Raw genomic sequence first — 22,279 nt, 5'->3', positions numbered from 1 at the left:
CATCACAATATAAACGTTTTTTGTTCATTATGATGCCCTCTAGTAGGAAAAACCCGAAAACAGCCTAGGAAGTATTTTATTGTCGAGTTTAGACCCATTTGACCATAAGTGAACATGGGGGAGATGCCTCTGTCATGGCATTCTATGTAGAGAAGCTCGTAACTTTGCTTCTGTTAGGAATAACTTATCACAATATAAATATTTTTTGTTCATTATAATGTCCTCTAGTAGGAGAAACCAAAAAAAGTCCTTAGATAAATTTATTTTTTGAGTAATCGACGTCGGGCAGATACGGGCAGATGACACTGTCTATGTCTTTTTATAAAGAGCGGCCTGTAACTTTGCTCCTGTTGGGAATAACCCATCACAATACATACGTTTTTTGTTCATTATGATGTCCTCTAGTAGGAGAAGCCCTAAAAAATCCTAAGACAAATTTATTTTTTGAGTAACCAGTTCAAGTTTCTCAAATTTTCTTAAATCAAAAAAAAATTTTAGTCAATCGATACTAATTATCTTTCAAACTAGACACTTTAACGAGTGAAATGAGCTACTAATTTTGAATTTCTGACACCGGAAGTAAAAAAAAAATGATTCAAAATTAGATTTTTAAATTTTCGTATTGATCGCCAGTTCTAGGTTTCCAAATTTTTTTAAATAAAAAATTTTTTCAATCGACACTGCGGATTTTCTTCAAAATTAGGCATTTTAACAAAAAAAATCAGCTATCAAATTTAAATATTTGTCCACAGTGACATAAAAAAAATCTAAACATTAAAAAAAAAGTGAGACCAGAACTCATTATAAAAATTCATAACACAGGATTAATGAAAAGTACTTATGAGTAATTGTTGTGCGGTGACTTGATCTCATATATTTTCCGGTGTATTACCCAAGCCGGGTTTACCGTGAATTATTATCGAATCTAGGATATTGCATCCTGAACACATGATTATCTTAGAGGCACGGCTGCACAGTTCCTTCCACAAGAGCGACGTCATAAGTAGACTCGCCCGAGCTCACCTACTCCAGCCACTACCCGCAATCTATATCTGCACTATCCGAGTTGAGTCCACACTCGACAACACCAGCCTTAGAGTCGTATTACCCCGAATGCACGCAAACATAATGTGGTTACTGCACCGTGGCCACGCAACATCATCAATCATTTTTCCGAGTTCCACATCCACATCCACACACTCACATGCTCACACATGCTTTGATTAATGCTTATAACATCTAACATGTTCCGAGGCATCTGATCATAAGCGATTTTTATTTCTCATCTTACATCGCGATAAATAAACAATATTTCACTTTTTATTTAATATTTTACTTTACAAAGATAATAAACTCTCAGGTACTTCCTCGTAATTTTTTTGTCCTCATGCGGTTAAATTTCAGGAATGAAATTTTCATCTCGGAAAATAATTTTATGTGGCCCTCTTGCCTCGTAAAATCCACCTGGAACTACATTTAATTCTAGGGAGAGATGTACAGCAAAGAAGAGCGGAAGTTAAGTAGGGATCGTTTTTTTAAAAAATTTATTTTCTTCATTTCATGAAAAAAAAAAAAATTGTAAGCTATCATACTGACGAGCAATAAACACTCTGGTCTTAGGGTGATTACTAATTATTTTTTTTTCTGTGCGTTAATTAAAAAAAAAACTTTAACGATATCGAGATTTAATTTGTTACAATTTTCCCCTGAGCTGTACTGAGTAAAAATAAATATGAAAAAAAATGACAATAACGATGGAAATAAAAGAGTTTATAAAAAAATTTTGCTAAAACATTTTTTCGACACTTTTTATCGGTTTATCCATCAGACAAGCTTTCATCGCTCGAGGATTATCACATGGAGAGTGCATACGTATTTACTGGCATTGTAGTACTCGAATAATCCAGCGCGAATTTTAAAAGGCTACAGTAACATCCAATTCTACGTTATTTGCACTACGTCATACACTTTTTCGAATCTGTTTTACTATACAATCCTATTTGCGATTTTTAGTATACTTTTTTTTGTAACTTTCAAAAAAATTTTTACTGAAAATAAGCTATGGATTTTCAAGTACAGAAACATTTTTTTTTCCAATACTGTTACATTATTTTTTAACTACTGATTGATGGGGCTACAGGCAAAAGTGCTCTTGAGCTGGAAAAAAAAAATTAACCCAATCAGTCGAGTAGTTCCGGAGTTACCGAGTTTCCGTCCATTCGTACGTTAATTTGTGCGGATGTACGGATTCCATTTTCCCGCGTAAATATCAACAATCTTCATATAAAATCATTCACAAATCATTTAGTAGTGAATTCTTGATACTAGTATCTGTTCAAAGCACCAAAAGAAGCCTACGGGGCAAAATGGGCCACCAAAAAAATTTTTCATCCAATAATTAGATTTCTTATTTTCGAAATTAGGACAAAAAATTACTGTCAAAATCATAAAATCATGCCAGTGAAATAAAACGACGGGCAAAATGGGCCACCAAAAAAATTTTTCATCCAATAATTAAATTTCTTATTTTCGAAATTAGGACAAAAAATTGCTGTCAAAATCATAAAGTCATGCCAGTGAAATAAAACGACGGGCAAAATGGGCCACCAAAAAAATTTTTCATCCAATAATTAAATTTCTTATTTTCGAAATTAGGACAAAAAATTGCTGTCAAAATCATAAAGTCATGCCAGTGAAATAAAACGACGGGCAAAATGGGCCACCAAAAAAATTTTTCATCCAATAATTAAATTTCTTATTTTCGAAATTAGGACAAAAAATTGCTGTCAAAATCATAAAGTCATGCCAGTGAAATAAAACGACGGGCAAAATGGGCCACAAAAAATTTTTAAATGGAAATAAAGATTTTTTTTTTCGTTTTACGGTTTAATTTAGCGGTAAATAATTACAATTAATTAAATAAAAAAAATATTTACTTAACAAACAAAACACAAATGACAATGTCAAACGTAGAGGATTAATTTGCATACTGGAACTACTTGGGAAATGTTTCATTAAGAGTCAGACATAAAAAAAATCTATGTGTGTATATATTTGTATAAATATATATGTAAACTGCTATCAGTAAGACCACGAAGCTTTCCGAGCTTTCTTGTTCATTCTTCTTCTTCTTCTTCTTCTTCTTCTTTTTTGTTCTCATGCTTGTTCTTATCCTTCTTTATCTTATCCTGCCTCATTCTTCTTCTTCACCCCTTATTTACCTTGTGCTTTATACATATATACCTACCGAAATGTATAGCTATATAGATTACTCTAGTGTAGTCTACAGCAATTTAGTCGAAATCGCGTGGAGTTGGAAGACGCGCGATAATATTGTTCTCAGAGTTACCGTGAGCGCGTAGACAACCCTTCCGTTTTGCTCTTTTACCTTTTACTTGTTCTTATAGTGTTCCATATCCTGTAAGAGTATACTCATTGCGACGGACAGACTGGGTCCAACTTAACTACCTCTACCACCTCAACTACCCCAGAGACTCTTCTCTTCTCTTACAGCGAGAGAAGTTTAATTAAACTTTATTTACGGGCTTCCGTTTTGCTGGTAACCCAACTCCAGAGCTTCGTCTTTTCGCGAAACCGATATGCGATACACTCGACAATTTCTTGACTTTTATTACATATTTTTTATATTTTATGGAAATTTAACCAAGACAAATTATCTGACACTTTTTTTTGTTGCTTAAAAAAAAATTTTTTCGTTATCGATATTTTTTTTTACGGTACAATAGACATTTTGATAAATGTAAGGCCACTTAAATTGTATTTTGAGTAATGAGAAGCTCAGAAATAAAAAAAAAATTTGATCTGCTATTTTTGAGACATGACTCAAAATTAATTATTTGAAATTTTTGATATCAAAAAAATTTTAATAAATAAACTTTTAATTTTTGACAACCGGTGTATGAAAAAAAAATTATTTTTAATGAAAATATTAAACTTGACATTCTGAAAATGAATGAGCCACTGAAATTTAATTTCATACCACGGAAAAAAAAATAACAATCAGTAACGATTCTCGAAATTTGTTTATTTAGACTCCGTAAAAATAAATCGAATTATTTTTAATGAAATATAATTTCTAAAAATTCCCCATCATTAAATAGCATGTGACAAATTGTCGTCATGGTAATGAGACCCGGAGAGTTACAGTTACCGTTAAAAATCATGAAAATACTCAAGATCAGAAAGATATATGTATAATAATACGTATGTATATGTTTATATATATAAACACAGAGATTGAGAATATGAGAGAAAAAATATTGTGCAATGGCAGCGGCAGCAAGCGTGTCTTCCGGTTGTAACGCGAGTCCGAGACACACGCGACAAACTTTTTCCTTGTCCAAGTGCTCTCGAGACGCGGTCACAGCAGTCATCTTTAATATTTCGTTACATGCGAACCTGCTGAGTCAAACCCGACTCTAAAAACTTTAAGAAAATAAACAAACATTCTTCATCCCCGTCCTCATTTTCCGGACGAGTTGTTATTTGCGTGTGTGAAAATCCGTTGAAATAGTGCATTGATATGTTTACATGTTAATTTAACTCACACATATATTTACTGATCCGGATTTAGTGATGTGAAAATAAAATGATGGACGGTAGGATTTTAGTTTGTGACCGCAAATATTTTTCGTAGTTAAACATACAGAGGTTTTGACGTTTTGTTATCATGACGACAAATTCAATCAATTAAACAATGCTATCTGCTCTTGGACGTTTGCATACCACACACATCATTCTATTTATTTTTCTCTATCTCTCTTTACTTTGTACCCCCCCCCCCGTCAATTTCTTTTTTTTTTTGTAATTTTAATTAAAAATTACTTTTGCCGATTATTTTATTTCGGCAGTAATCTGATAGAAAATTAATTTTGAAATTTTAATTGTAAATTGAAGTTGGCATCGATTTTTTCCGAGTGTTATTTCAAGTGACTGCTAAGTAATACTTTTAATAGGGTGATAATTGAGATAAATTATGATAAGTACTTTTGAAACTATATCATTACTTATGGTGTATTTAAAAGTTTTTTTATTATTTTAATGTCTGTTTTATTGAGTTTTTAATTATTTCAAGACTTACTCGAGTACTTAAATATAATTGTCATTATGGCGGGAGTTTTTAAAACTTATTTTCATTTTAATTTTAATTGTTTTTTTTTTATTTATTTATAAACTAAGGGAATTATTTTCGAGCTGGTCCACGGGGCTGGAGGGAAATGAGTTGAGAAGCTGAGAAAAAAATAATTTTAACAATCGATCGATTAGTTTCGGAGATACAGAGTCTCCGTACGTACGAACGTTAAATTGTGCGGATGTACGGATTCCATTTTTCGGATCAAATATCGAGAAATTTGAGGTTATGTTCCATAGATTTTGTTTATTGGTGATTTTTTGAAGGAATGATCAAATTTTGGAGCCAAAGTAAGACTACGGAGCAAAATGGGCCGTTAAAAAATTTTGAATCGCGTTTTTTTATTAAAAAATTTATTTTTAAACCATGAAATAAAAATTTTAAGACAAAGCTCTGATATTAATAACAAAGATTCATCATTTGAAAACTCGATAATTCGCCTGTCGACTGCAATCAGTTTGTTCAGAAAAAAAAAAAAAATAATAAAGAGGGTAAACGTTTTGTTTTAAAGAAAAATACTCAATCGTTAGTATGGTTGGGTGTAAGTATACGAGAGTTGATTAAAACGTCAAGCCGCGATTGTTTTTCATTTCTCTTGATGCGGAAAAATCGGGAATGATTGGAAAGTCTCAAGCGCATTAAAACTTCTGTGTAAAGAAATAAGCGGGTAAAAAAAAATTATTGAAAAAGTAAAAGGAGTATAGACACCGGAGATAAAGAGCCGAGTGAGCTGTAACTGTATATATTAAAGGTGAAATAAAAAAATGTTAAATTTAAAAGTGAAGAGGCGGGTCACCTATAAAGATCCAAGTTAAGTTGCGGAAATTTGTCTATGGGAAAAGTTTGGGTAACCGAATATAGACCATCTGGTATAAATTTTCTTGCCGGAGAACTTCTTAATCCGATAAGTCTTTAACAGAAACAATTCTCCGGGGGATACAGTCCGGTCGGGTTACACGGCATTATAATTTTCCTCGCCCACCGCACAACTCTTTATAATTTAACGTTCTCGTGCATTTACATTTTATTTTTATTTTTTTTTTCGCGCCTCCGGTTCAAATTAATCATCCCTCTTTCCTCGGCTCTCACTATATTTTTGCTAAGTACAAGGGAAAATTATTAGCGGGCTAGTTTACGTGGTGTAACTTTGAGAAATTGCTACAAACAAAGAGCTTAAAAAAAAAAAAACTTTTTGAATTAGTATTTTTAATTTTATAAACTTTGATACTAAAAACTTTTCAACATCAAGATCTAAATAATTCAAATGTCATACACGGAAAGAAAATTATGGCAGCGGTTCCCATAATTTTGTGAAATTTTTTCCTATACCATAATAGGAATTACGACCATAAATTATGGGAGCGGTTCCTATAATTATAGGAATGATTCCCATAATTATAGGAATAGTTCCTATAATTATGAGAATGATACCCATAACACTATAGGAATGGTTCCTATAATTATAGGAATGGTTCCTATAATTTATAGGAATACTTTCTATAATATTATGGGAATCATTCCTATAATTTATTGGAATGGTTCCTATAATTTATAGGAACCATTCCCATAAATTATAGGAACCATTCCCATAAATTATAGGAACCATTCCCATAATATTATGGGAATGGTTCCTATAATAGTATGGGAACTATTCCCATAATATCATGAAAAAATTAATTTAAAGAAATGTGGTAATCACTTCTACAATACACAGAAATATTATTAAACATAAAAACAAAAATTCAAACATTGAAAAAAAAAATCGTATTTGGCAAAAAAACATTAAAATTTTTAATAAGAATTTTTTGTCAGCACAAAACATTCAAGAAAATTTAAATTTTGGGAAATTTCTACACTATTGTGCAAAAGAAAAATTTTATGATATTATAGGGATGGTTCCCATAACATTATGGGAATAGTTCCCATAATATTATAGGAATAGTTCCTATACCAATATGGGAACCATTCCCATAATAGTATAGGAACTATTCTCATACTATTATGGGGATGGTTCCTATAATATATGGGAACCATTCCTATAGTAGTATAGGTACTATTCCCATACCATTATGGGAACCATTCCCATAATGCATAGGAAAACTTCCCATAATTTTCTTTCCGTGTATATATTTTTCAAATATCGACCATATTTAATTTATTTTAGCAATTTAACGGGATCAATTTTTTTGAAAAATTTCAAAAAGTCATAATTTACAGAATTTTTATCTCCAGTAAATTTTTAAAATTTCGTTGACCGTAAAATTAATTTTTTTTATAAACATGACGTAAAAAAGAGCCATCGGGTTTTTATTTTGCGCCACCGGAAGTAATTAAAAAAAATAATCAAATTATTAGTTGACGGAAGTAAAATAAAAAATATCTTCGACCCACGAACTGCTCTAGTATATCAAACATTTAAAAATCAATATTAGCACTCGGAAAAACCACAGCATAAATAATGATAAAAAGCTATAAATATAAAAACACAACAGTGCTCGTAATAAATCTCGAGATAAGAGTAAGAGTATGCAAAATCAAAAGAGTGCCAGAGGCGTACATAAGTAAAACAGTAAAATAAAAAAAAGTAACCAGTAAAAAGAAGTTATAAATTCATGCACCAGACAACAAAGCGTGCGGTACTGAAAATCCACTGCAGGTTTGAGTCCATCTCCGACAGGACAAAAGGAATTTACCATTTTCTTTGGCAGATGTATCGAGACGGAGATCGGCTTTCTCCGTTTCCTGATAAATCCTCAGTACACAAACGTCAGATAACGAGCCAACTACCACACGTGATTTAACGTTTTAGAATACACAGAAACAGAAACAGAAACAGAAAGAGAAACATGAACACAAATAGCGCACATACTCTACGAGATTCGGTAACGCTCCTGCACCTCAAAGTAAAATTCTACTCCATTGTTTCCTTTCTCCTCGTTAATTACCGACCATTTGTCCTCATTATTATTATATATATTTCAACATAATTACCGATAAACTGAGCCATTACATGTATTGATAAAAAAAATTTATGTGCAATTTAATATTGATGATAATGTGCGACATGTAATTTTTTAAAAGAGAAAACGATTAGGGCGTCGCGAAAGCTATGAAAATAATTAACAGGTGGCGAAGGTACTCACTTACACACATGTAATACTACTGCTGTGTTGGACACTCGCGTACGTGGACATGCCTGGGTAAATATCGCGAGGTCGCTTTCCTGGCGCGTGCTCGCCCGTAACACGCACTATCCCAAGGTTCCTTAATAATAAATTTTAAATAAAACTTATCCTCAAGTTATCATACTTTTGTTTGCCTCGTTTACGCATCAAAAAATACTCTTTTTTTGTTTAAATGCCTGTAATTATTAAAATTTTTGTATAAAAGTTAAAACTCATTTTTCAGAGCTCAGGTTCTCGGGTCTAGACTCAAATTAAGAGAAAGTTTTGTTTTTTATTGTGAAAGTTTGATATTTAAATCTTGTAGTGGGCACATAAATTAACTATTTTTTTGTAAAATTACTCCGCGTACACGGAAAAAAATTAATCGTGAATGCAACATGATGCAGTCTTGGTAAATAAACATGATGAAATCATGTTGCATTCACATGATTTGTCATGTTTCGGTTACATGATAGTCATGTTGCATTCACATGATTTGTCATGTTTCGGTTACATGATAGTCATGTTGCGGTAACATGAGAAAATCATGTTGCATTCACATGATTTGTCATGTTTCGGTTACATGATAGTCATGTTGCGGTAACATGAGAAAATCATGTTGCATTCACATGATTTGTCATGTTTCGGTTACATGATAGTCATGTTGTATTCACATGATTTGTCATGTTTCGGTTACATGATAGTCATGTTGCGGTAACATGAGAAAATCATGTTGCATTCACATGATTTGTCATGTTTCGGTTACATGATAGTCATGTTGTATTCACATGATTTGTCATGTTTCGGTTACATGATAGTCATGTTGCGGTAACATGAGAAAATCATGTTGCATTCACATGATTTGTCATGTTTCGGTTACATGATAGTCATGTTGTATTCACATGATTTGTCATGTTTCGGTTACATGATAGTCATGTTGCGGTAACATGAGAAAATCATGTTGCATTCACATGATTTGTCATGTTTCGGTTACATGATAGTCATGTTGTATTCACATGATTTGTCATGTTTCGGTTACATGATAGTCATGTTGCGGTAACATGAGAAAATCATGTTGCATTCACATGATTTGTCATGTTTCGGTTACATGATAGTCATGTTGTATTCACATGATTTGTCATGTTTCGGTTACATGATAGTCATGTTGCGGTAACATGAGAAAATCATGTTGCATTCACATGATTTGTCATGTTTCGGCTACACGATAATCATGTTGCGGTAACATGAGAAAATCATGTGGCATTCACATGATAATCATGTTGCGGTAACATGAGAAAATCATGTGAATGCAACATGATTTGTCATGTTTCGGTTACATGATAACATGTGGTAGCAACATAATTATCATGTAGCTGAAACATGACAGATCATGTGAATGCAACATGATTTTCTCATGTTACCGCAACATGACAAATCATGTGAATGCAACATGATTTCATCATGTTTATTTACCAAGACTGCATCATGTTGCATTCACGATTAATTTTTTTCCGTGTAAGGAGTAAATAGGGATTTTTTTTGGCAGAGTAATGAGGATTTTATTTTAATTAGCGTCCACTGATCCGAAGTTTAAATGCTGATATAAATTTCGACGCTACTACAATTCAGTAAATTAATCAGCGAATTTTTACCCCCCATATTTTACTCCGCATTTTTTTTTTTTTTTTGTAAATTATATTAATAAAATTTAATCTCAGTAATTCGGACTTCTAGGGAATCAAAGACATAAAAAATCACCTGCTCCGCATTGAATCCGCAGAATTTTCTTCCCACTGGAGCTTTTCATTAAAAAAAATAATTATTATAAAACTCACTGACATTTATCTCTTAATATCTTTTTAAAAAAACTTTTCGACTAATAAGTTTAAGAGATTTATCAAATTTTTAATTTTATCTTCCGTCCTCTGGCCGGTTCTTGACGCGAAGCGCAGATTGATTCCAGTGATTATTTATTTCTCAACTTCACCCGTGAGCTTTTTTCTCAAAAACTCATCCTCGGTCTCAGAGGGTCAGGAGATATAATAAATCCTGTGTGCAACATAACATATATGACCACCTTTTTTATTTACTTTTTTCCAACTTACAGAGTTGAGACTCGTGTGATATTTGCCCATCGGCAGTAACGAGCAATAACCGCTCGCGCTATTTACTCCCGTGTCAAGCGATTCGTCTGGAAATAAAAAATAGTCATACATTACACTCATATGTTATTATAAATAAAGTACTGTGTTATTTATTTAAAAAATAATAATCATACGCGTCATTTACTCGTGAAAGTTTCTTCTGCCTACTGGTGACTAGAATATGAGAATTATCTTGGCTATGCTTTGTCATATTTAACGATTGTTCTGTGACGTTACGACCAAGAATTTGTGGAATTTATGTACGTCGATGTGCACGTGATATTTCGGGACATTTTAGTCGAGCGAAATTTTGAGCAACCGGTACTTCAAAGTGTTTTGTTATAAACCGCCTGCATTCCAGATTCAAAATTCTGCTGGGATTATAAACTGGGTTGTTTTTGCTGAGCTTAAAAATTAGTTTGATTCAATTTAAACGGGTTCTAATGTTATCTTTTGAGAGAACAATAGTCATATATTTTATCTTTATGATTTATTTTATGTATGATAATGGTATTGGGAGCTATTATGGAAGAATTTGATAGCGATGTTATGGACACTGATTCACTTGAAAATGAGGTGACTTTTTTACTTATATTTTTTTTTTGGTTCTATGACAACTGATCCCCGACAAGTAATCACACGATAATTGATCTCACAGACAACTGATCCCACAGACAAATTCATAAAATAATTAATTATTAATTAATTACTACACGGAAAAAAATTAATCGTGAATGCAACATGATGCAGTCTTGGTAAATAAACATGATGAAATCATGTTGCATTCACATGATTTGTCATGTTTCGGCTACATGATAATCATGTTGCGGTAACATGAGAAAAATCATGTTGCATTCACATGATTTGTCATGTTTCGGCTACATGATAATCATGTTGTGGTAACATAAGAAAAATCATGTTGCATTCACATGATTTGTCATGTTTCGGCGACATGATAATCATGTTGTGGTAACATGAGAAAAATCATGTTGCATTCACATGATTTGTCATGTTTCGGCTACATGATAATCATGTTGTGGTAACATGAGAAAAATCATGTTGCATTCACATGATTTGTCATGTTTCGGCGACATGATAATCATGTTGTGGTAACATGAGAAAAATCATGTTGCATTCACATGATTTGTCATGTTTCGGCGACATGATAATCATGTTGTGGTAACATGAGAAAAATCATGTTGCATTCACATGATTTGTCATGTTTCGGCTACATGATAATCATGTTGTGGTAACATGAGAAAAATCATGTCGCATTCACATGATTTGTCATGTTTCGGTTACATGACAATATGTGGCAGCAACATGATTTTCATGTAGCCGAAACATGACAAATCATGTGAATGCAACATGATCTTTTCATGTTACCGCAACATGATTATCATGTAGCCGAAACATGACAAATCATGTGAATGCAACATGATTTCATCATGTTTATTTACCAAGACTGCATCATGTTGCATTCACGATTAATTTTTTTCCGTGTATGACATGAGTAATTAAAATTCACTGATCAATTGTTGATGGGATCAGATGTCGGTGGGATCAATTTATAGGGATCACTCGTCGTGGTATAAAATTATTGGGATCAGTTGACGGCACATCTTATTTTTTTATTTTAGTCAGTGCGGGCGAGTAATTTTTTTTTTTTAACCAAAGAAACTATTTTTTGAACTTTAACTTTTGTGTTAATAGGCGACGCAATTGACCGGAGGACCTAAAAAGTTGGATCTCTGCAGAAACGGGTTGCTGAGGATACCGGAAAGCGTATTAGCATTCAATGCGGTTGAGGAAATTTTACTGGGTCATAATCAATTGGCTAATCCTGACAATAATCTTGGACTCTTAAAAAGGTATTAAGATAAATTTATAACAGTAAAAAAAAATTTTATCTTCCTGAATGTTCTAGTAAATGCTCTTACTTTTTTTTAAGTAATATTACGAATACTTAATTTTTATGTTAAAAGTTTAATTAATAATTCATAAAATAATTAATTTATAATTCCAATGGGTCAATTGCTTTAATTTTCAAATTCGACTAAACTTTTTTTCTCTTGAAAATTTTGTCTTATCTGTAATATAAATAAAAAAAATTAATTATTCATTTACTTGTACTCGTATTAAATTCAGCATCAAAATTTAACCAGTGAATTAAATCCACAGACAACAAAATTTAATAAAAAATTGCATTATTATTAAACTGCCAATAAATTCAAAAATATTTGTCCTCGTTTCCCGTCAGAACTTTAATATCTCACACCTTCTTATTAATAATTCCCAAGCTAACTTCATCTTTCTCTCAATATCTCCGCAATGAGTGTCAATCATATATAAATTTCATAAAATATTAACTACCCGATATCCTCTTGATATTCAAATTCCAGGATAATGACAATTAGATGAACTCATGAAAAATTATTACAAAAGTCTCATTAAATATTCACTGAATTTATAAATTATGTCCTTATTATTTGGATCGATGAGGCAAATTATTAAGAATGTTAAATAACTAAATCCATAAATTTTTTAAATAGATTTCGTAGACTTCATGTGATACAACTGGAGCGCAACCAACTGAAAAGCTTCCCCAGAGAGTTGATAGAACTTGAAGGCCTGACCTCACTAGACCTATCCGACAATAAGATCGAGCAAGTGCCCAACGAGATACATCGACTAGTCAAGTAAGTATACATACATATTTTATGTATATATTTTCAATGTATGACTGACTGACTCTAGTCGCGCTTTTATTCAACAAGAAGAGGGAATTTGTTTTATAGATATTCAAATTTTTAATTTGGACTCATAATGATGATTCAAAATATTGACCAACTTCTAAGTACACGGAAAGAAATTTTCTTTAAAAATTACTGTTAAATTCACTGTAATCGTGGGGCATAATGCAGCGCTTTTATTTATTACCATTTTTGAAACAAAAATTACGAAAAAATTTATTTATTTTGTGGTAGACTTCATAAAATATACCGAAAACTGAATAAAATTTACAGTAGACTACGGTAAAATTTGTTGAAAAAAAGTTAAAAATTATCTCACTTACCGAAAAGTGATTAGGTTGTGCTATTCGTCCCACGATTACAGTGAATATAACGATAATTTTTAAAGAAAATTTCTTTCAGTGTATAAATATTTTTACTCCAAATTTTAGTATACGTTTTTCTATGATTTGTATAGAAAAAAATGAACTAGTAAATAACCAAAGATTTTGAAAAAAAAAAGGATTTTCTCGCTCTAGGGAAATTTTCGTTTTCAATTTACAATGCAAAAAATTTCTTAGGATAAGTCAAAATTTTATTGAGGCGAGTAAAAATTTTTTGCACCAAGAAATCATTTTTTTCTATGTATCCTACTTTGAAATAACAATTTTTCAAGTGAGTGTCAAATTGAAAAAAATCAAAAAAATATTGTCACCCTAATATATATATATATTTGTATATAAATACACTCGAAACAAATATATAGTACATTTAGATTTATTCAGACCGGACACATCGCCTCCAGCAATACGAACAATATATATCTATATATGTATATACATACAATCAGAAAGCGGTTTGGTATTAAAAGTTAGGACACTCAATTTTCGTACATCGAAAAGTTTGTTTGTCGGTTTTGAAGCTCAAGTTGTTTTGTTTGGCTGTACGACAGATGAAATAATGAGAAAATTCTATGGATTCATTGTTTCTTTGTCTCTTCTGTTCTGTCATTGCTCTCTACCCTGTTACACTTTATATTGCAATACTACCCAACATATTATATAGTATATACTGTCCTAACTCTTTCTATTGAATAGCAATTGAAGCCGAAGCCAAATCCGCGGACATCAATTTAATACCGCGTAATTCAAAGGGAAATAAAGGATCGGTTTGTATGCCGACGAAAATACAAATTATGGTGATTTATTGTCCTATTGAATTTAACGCAACTTGATAATAAAATTTATAACAAATATTCAATAATAATTGTTATTATAATAATAACAACAGATATTATCATTATTGTTATATGGTAATTTGAAACGGGTTATGATAATATGCTGACGTAATTAACGTACAATTGTTTTATGATAATTAAAACATGCAAATGTATTTTAGGTTATGTTTGGATTGTGCGGAACTATAAATTGTAAATTGACGTTACAAATACATTATTAATTGCCGTGTAGGGGAGGGTGGGGCAGAGCGGCCCCCCTGAAATTTTGACCAAAAAAAAAATTTTTTTTTTTCGACTAATTACTATAAATCCGATATGTTTGCGCATTTTTACCCCTACGCATGACATTTGGAGCAAAATGGACAAGCCCAAAATTTTGAAAAAGTGATTTTTTCATATTTTTATCGTCAAATTAAAAAAAAATTATCATAATTCCACATTTCTAGCCCTACGCATAACACCTGGGGCAAAATGGACCAGCCGAAACTTCCGAAAAAATTATTTTTTCATATTTTTCGGCCGTTTCTCTATGTAAGAGACAAATTTGGTCACTAAAAATTTATAAAAATTAAATTTTTTTTTTTAGTTGATAAATTTTTGAAATATAGTAAAATTATAGAATTGATTTTTTTTTTTTATTAAATAACAATTAGTAATTAAGGTAATCGAGAGTGAACGATTTTTTACGCTTTAAAAAATTTTTTTCGAGTAATATAAAACCAAAAATAGTTGTCAAGAGAAAGAAATACATTCTTAATGATGAAAACAATTTAAAAAAAAAAAAACGAAAAAAAAAAATTTTTTTATCACTTTTTGAAGGGGGGCCGCTCTGCCCCACAAAAAAAAAAAAATTTTTTTCAGAATTTTGGCAAAATGTCCATAAATTTGTTCGAAATAGGACAAAAGTAAAGTGATCATATGGTTGAAAGCCACAAAAAATAATAATTGGCTTAGGGGGGCCGCTCTGCCCCACCCTCCCCTATATAAAAAAAGTATATGAAATTTATTCGCGATTAATTAGAGATGAAGAAAATTTTATAATGAATTTTTTTCAATTATTTAATGTGAAATTTTCACTCTAATTAACATGAGTAAAAAAATTGACTTTTTTTAAATTCGAAGTCGTTAGCTCGTGGAAAATAAAAACGCGCGTAATTTTGATAGACAATTGAAAAATTTAAATAATTAATTTGGGAAAAATAAAAAATTGTTGATGGTATTTTTTGGTAACAATGTAATTTAATATAAAAGCAACCATAAAACATATTTACATTCACTGTGTAGACACACATCCACATACTATTTCTTCACAAAGTAGATTATATAAAAAAATTGTTTGAAATTGTGGACAATTGCTTTGATAAATCACCGCGAATCCGGTGCAATGCTGAAAAAGTTATTTATTTTTTATTATTATTGTTATTAAAATTTTTTTTATTCGTTTTCTTATTCTTGTTTATTACACGAGCCAGTGGGTTGAAGTTTGCGTAATCCGTAAGACGATTATCCTACCGGATTATCTGTTGAATGAAAAATAAAACTAAACAAACTTTTCTCATTTGCGTGGAAAAATAATTTATTAATTTCATTTTTTTGTGTTTTAATTCAATTTTTCATTCTCTTTGTGAGAGTATACGCTGAGAGGAAAAATAAAATAAACTTTTGGAAGCATTCTGATCTCTTACAAGAAATTACGGCATTGAAAATTTTAAACCTCATTCATTTCAAGTACAAAAATTTGGAGTTTTCATTAAAAAATTTATTCTTAATCAAAGAAATCGCAGCTCAAAATATACGATCTGCTTTTTTTGAGGTACAGTCAATAACTTTCAATTTTCAAAATTATATTAATGCTACAAAAAAATATATGAATAATATAAAAAAATACTTTAATAATTTTTATTGATTTACTCAAGAAAATTTTGTTTTTCCAAAAGTTATTTTCTTCTGTGTATAAAAAAAATCATTAGTCAATGTTTGAACGTACCGATCATTCAAATACATCAGTATACATATATATAGTTGTCAAATACATGTAAGTTTTTCACATTTATGTTGGAATTGTAATCTTGTTCTTGGTTCAGTTCAAATCGTTTTTCATTTCCCGCTAAATTTTATGTATCGCCTACGGCAATCTTCGATAAGCACATTTCCTCCTCGACAATACACACATACACATATGTATATACATATATATATATATTACAGTATTCATAGTTACATAATAAAAAATAGTGAAAGAAAAAGAAGGGAGAACAAAAAAAGAGAGAAAGTTCGCGAATCCCTGCGGCAACTTATTCTCGTTTGTATTTTACACATACTTTTTTGTTTATATACATTTATATAAATAACATATATATATTTTCGATTTCCGCATGTCACTTATTTAACATTAACATCCAATTCGACTGCCAACAAAATCCAGTAGACACAAAAACAATAATTTGCATTAAAAAAACCAGATGATTGAAATGAAAAAAAAGCAGAGTACGGAACAAATACAGCTTTTAGTGATAATTAAAATGATGGAATGTAAATGAGGATAAAATATACGAAGTATGATGATGAGAAACAATACAATAATCACCTGGGTTTAAATAGAACATAAAACTCATTGTAGCCGTAGTAAATTTAAAACAACTAAAAAAAAATAATTCAGGTGTTCCAGCAACCCGATTTACTATACATTCAGTAGAGTAAAATAATATAATACGTAAGATAAGTAGACGAATCGAGAACGAGCAGATAAACATCAGACACTAGTACCATAATTCTTTCACGCTCGAGTTAAATTCTTCAAAATATTTATAATTGCCGCCTTTTTAAAAAATCAGCTGACAGTAAACTTATCGTAAATAATAATGAATGTTCGAGTTGATGTTTAAATTATATCAAAATCCGCAACTCGTTGACAATCTCAACTTCATCATGCGTCTATAAATTAATATCAAACCATCATTTACATGTCACATATACAGATATAAATATATAATACAAATCTATAAAATTCTTGGTTAGAGGAGTAGGGGGCAAAGTGGGCTCCTGGGGGCAAAGTAGGCCCCTTAAAATTTTCAAAACTCCAAAAAATATGGGGGCAAAGCGGGCCCCTCAAAATTTTCTATACGCGTATAAATTCGGACGGATAATAAGCTTATCGAAATTTCTTATATAATGCGGGCGTAAATAGACCACCAAAACTATTCATTAAATATAATTTATTAAGAAAATTAAAGATAATAAAATTACGTTTTAAAGTAATATCGCAGCAGACTATTAAAATGACTTCTATATTATTAAAATACGATTGTTTTATAGTTATTTGCAAATATCACACGTGTAAAGAATGAAAAATATCAAATCCGAAATTTTTTGAAGGGCCCACTTTGCCCCTAATTTTTGATTTTTCAATTTTAATGGACGCAGCGTAATGAAGTGAAAATAAGTATCGAGGGTCTAAAGAGAAGTAAACGCGTAAAAAAAATTAATGATATTATAATTATTTTCCTTAGGGGACCCACTCTGCCCCCCTTCCCCCTACATCAAAATTCTTAATAAAATTAATTAACAACAATTAAATCAATTAACACCTTTGAACGAATTTATGCACGGAAAAAAATGATTGACAATAATTGTAGTTCAACTTGTAATTATTTATGTTATGTTCAATAACTAATGTCGTTTCAATCAACAAAATTATGATTTTAATATTTAAACTGCTATAATTAACAGTTAATCGTTGAAATTTACTGCTTGACTATTTAAAATTACTACTTAAACCTCAAAAAACTACAAGACACTTGTCAAAAAAATGCATCTCCCGGGTCAAAAATAAAACTTGATTCAGACTCGCTTCGTCTTATTTTCTTTTGAAGTTATCGATTTGCCGACGATTTTTTTATAACATCTCGTCTTTTTCGACTTAAATTTAATTTTTTTAAACTTTTTGAACTTTTTTCATCTTAGGTTCAACTTATTCGTCTTTACTTTCAGCGCGATAGTCATTCACATTACTTTTGACTCTCTAAACCAAGTCGAAAAAAAGTCATTTATTCGCCTTACTTTCGCCTTAATATACAAAAATTATTTCACCATAGTTCTGACTTTTTCGACTTATAATTTAAGTCGAATAAGTCTACATCAAGTCAGTTTCGACTTGATTTAGACTTTTTCGCCTTACATTTTAAGTCGAATAAGTCTAAACCAAGTCAATTTCGACTTGCTCTTGACTTTTTCGTCTTAAAATTTAAGTCGAATAAGTCTAAACCAAGTGAATTTCGACTTGATTTAAACTTTTTCGTCTTAAATCGTGACTAAGTAAGCCAGTTAAGTCTAAACCAAGGCGGAAACTTAATATATTTCATACCTCCGTAAAAAAAGTCGAGTTTGTCTTGTGAAAAACGGCTCCAAATTTCGACTTGGTAAACCAAGTCTAAATCAAGTTTTATTTTTGACCCGGGTCTGTTATTAATTTCTTACGTTCTACTCCATAATATTTGCTGAGATTCGGTCCAGGCGCGCTGTTGACGAGAATCTCAGTAATATTTACTAATATTTTTTTTCCGTGTGTAAACATCAAAGTTGAAATAAAATTACGCTGTATTACAGTCCCATTGAATATGTTAATCAGTACATTAAACTCAATCCAAGTGTCCATAGAACTAAGGTTTAACAAATTAATAATTGTCATTTGGAAATATCAAAAATATTTTAAGTGGGGACTAATAATAGAAGATTCAATTACTTTGAACAAGTTTCCAAGTTATAAGTTATAAGTTACAAGTCCTTTATATAGGATGTTACTAAGTAACGAGGGTAAGAAAGGAACTACGGTGTGAACACTGAGTTTCATGTCTAGCACGGGTTTATGCTGGACATCGAGTTTACGACAAGCTCACGCGATTTCATTGGACACAAGATACAAGACTCAATTAACCAAGTCCCTTATCGAAACAGCATGACCGTAAGCCATAAGCTCTCTAATATACTAATAGACTGAGAATATATATATATTTATAAGGACCTCTATTGCTCATGGCAATGCCAGCAAACTCAATTCATGCCTTATATTATCAAAGTTATCAGACTACTTATTACAGTATAGAGTATCGAGTCTGCTCCAATAAATTTAAATCAGCCCGAGTCAAAAAACAAATTCGGATTTAAGTCTCTAAGTTCTCAATGAGGTTTTCGAGGATCAATTTAGAATTTTGAGATTGACAACAGTTGAAAGTTATCGTAGTTTAGTCCTCAAAGCAGCAATTACGGCTAATTTTACCTCTTTGAGGACCAAACAGGAATAACATAATCTGGACTAGAGCCTCAAAATACTCAAAACATACAGGAATAATTTTATCCGCATTTGAACCTCAAAAGTCTCATTCGACGTATTCTCTCCCTTTCTTTCCTATCTAAAATTTTTCTGATACTGCAGTTGGCAAACGTCAAATAATTTTTTAAACTTAAAAAAAATTATAAATTATAAAAAAAAAATATTTTGAAAAATTGCACTTGAAGATTTTTTTATTTTCTACATGTGCATTTTTTTAGTTTTTTTTTTTTGTAATTGATTTGGTGAAAAAAAAATCCAAAAATTGTTGATTGGCTGCTAACTTCTGGATCATAAATTTTTCTAAGTCCGAAATAAAACTTTTCATTCGTTGAGGATTTTGAGGTCTTACTTATAATTTAAAATCGATAAATTATTAGACCTCATAGTTCTCATTAAGGATTTTGAGTACCAAAGTAGAGTTACTCTCTGGGCGGCAAATAAACTATCAAAGGAATTGAGGCTTCTGAGGACTAAACTAAAATTTTTTTTTTGACTCGGGAGCTCTGAACTCTCCTTAAAATCTGGTATTGGGAAATAAGCGATGCACTTGCGGTTTTTGCATTGTTTTGCATTGTATTGCTCATTGTATGCTGTATGCTCGATGCTATTTACTGTATACAGGAGTTAAAGTAGTAATTTAGTTTCTGTTACGTAAGAGTGGTCAGTAGCCATCCCCGTAGAGGAAACCAAAGCTGCACTGGGCTTACGGAGAAGGAAAAGAAACTTATTTATATGTAGAGTTGTGTGGATGTTATATAGTTATATATATACTTCTTTAGCCTTTTTTCTTGGTTGCTGACCATCAGCATGTGATTGTTGGTATTCTACTCGGTTTTCAGTTCTACCGAGAACATCCTCGAGTGCACCAGCTCATCGCTACGCTTCCACGCGTTTAGTTTCCTTTCTTTCGTAGCAAACCTTTTGTTTACTTATTTTTACAGTGGATCCTCAAAAGTTATATACTTGTGTTATATGTCTTATATATTTTGGTTTTAAATTTAAAACAAAAGTTCGGTCTCTATTCATTTATAATTTTTTCTGGAGAAAAAGACTTGACTTTTCACAGGAACAAATTTAATTCAAGGATTATGTGAGTGGATTTAAATGTAAGCTGATGGAATATAAATAAATTAATGGAAACGAAATTTAGTTGAATTAATAATCGGGCTTTAATGTAAAGTATTTCGGAGTGTGGAAGTTGATAAATAAATAAATGAGTTTTTTAATAAATTAATTTAAAAGTTTTCTCTTTTGATACGTATTTCTTAAGTAACGTAATATATAAACGGGAAATAAGGCTCTTTATTAAACTCTTGGGTTGAGTGGTTCGATTCATACGAGTTGGCACGCGCATGCTCAATCCGCGAAAATATTATACATTGCGGTAGTATTTATTATATATGTAAATTAATATATTAATGTTTTAAAATATTTATCAACTTTAAGATGTCTCTTGACTTTTTGATGCACCGGGGTCTCAAATATTGATATTTTATATAAGTTGTATGTTTGCTATTGATCTTGATGTTGGTAAATTAAGTAATAAGTTAATGTGATGACGTATTTTTTCAGTTTGAAAGAACTTACTCTCGATCGTAATGAAATCAAAGAGCTGCCGGTCGAAGTTGAGTTACTCAAGAAATTGACAAGTATTTCAATAGCCGGAAATAAACTTACTGACCTGCCGTCCTTTTTGAAAATGAGAGCACTGACGCTGGTAAATATATATATATTTATTTATTATTATTATTCAACTCAATACAGTTTTATCCTACTCAGTAAAAAAGGATTCGTCAAAGTGTAAAAAAAGTGCGTGTTAAAAATTCAAGTGTTGAACTTGAGTGTTAAAAGTTCAACACTTGAATTTTTAACACTCGCTTTTTTTACACTTTGACGAATCCTTTTTTAACACTTAAATTAACACTTAATTCAACACAATGTTATCTTGCTTGGCCAGCTTAAAACCATCGATTTTTTAACACAAAAATGTTATTTTATTTTAAATTAACACTTTTTAATTTTTACACTCAAATTAACACAATATATGTTAAAAATATGATCCTGAAGTTAGCAGACAATTAACAATTTTTGGATTTTTGTAACAACAAATCAGTTAAAAAAAATATAAAAAATAAAAAATATACACGTATAGAAAATTTTCAAAACTACAAGTGGAATTTTTTCAAATATTTTTTATTTTATTTTTTATCGTTTACAAAAAAAAACAAAAATTATTAGACGTCGGCTAACCAGTTTCATGTTAAAAATACGATCGACTTACAAAATAATTCTTGAAAAATTTTTATTTTTCACACATACGTGTGTTATTTTTTTTACACTCGACGTATGTTAAAATAACATAAACAAGTGACAACTTTTCGTTTTACACACGTGTAGATTTTGACGAGTCCTTTTTTACTGTGAAATACAAATTAATAAACTTAAAATATGGGGGTAGAAATAAATTATTGATTGCGAGTTACGCTGAATTCCGAACTAATATCGAATTACTTTTAGAAAT

At 30.9% G+C, this 22,279-nt stretch overlaps 1 protein-coding gene across 1 annotated transcript in view; it reads left to right on the top strand.

Annotated features, from left to right (window-relative positions):
- Positions 1–22,279, top strand: part of LOC130668095 (PH domain leucine-rich repeat protein phosphatase 1) — an 86,364-nt gene that overhangs the window by 59,324 nt on the left and 4,761 nt on the right. The window contains exons 6-8 of the mRNA XM_057470167.1: positions 12,174–12,331; positions 13,013–13,159; positions 21,331–21,475. Coding sequence (XP_057326150.1) covers positions 12,174–12,331; positions 13,013–13,159; positions 21,331–21,475 — 450 coding nt within the window. The remainder of the gene's footprint in view (positions 1–12,173; positions 12,332–13,012; positions 13,160–21,330; positions 21,476–22,279) is intronic.

The sequence above is a fragment of the Microplitis mediator genome, chromosome 5 (assembly GCF_029852145.1).
Source record: "Microplitis mediator isolate UGA2020A chromosome 5, iyMicMedi2.1, whole genome shotgun sequence".
NCBI classification, from domain to species: domain Eukaryota; kingdom Metazoa; phylum Arthropoda; class Insecta; order Hymenoptera; family Braconidae; genus Microplitis; species Microplitis mediator.
Note: the sequence above shows the minus strand (reverse complement) of the source record. Positions and strands in the feature narration are given on the sequence as shown.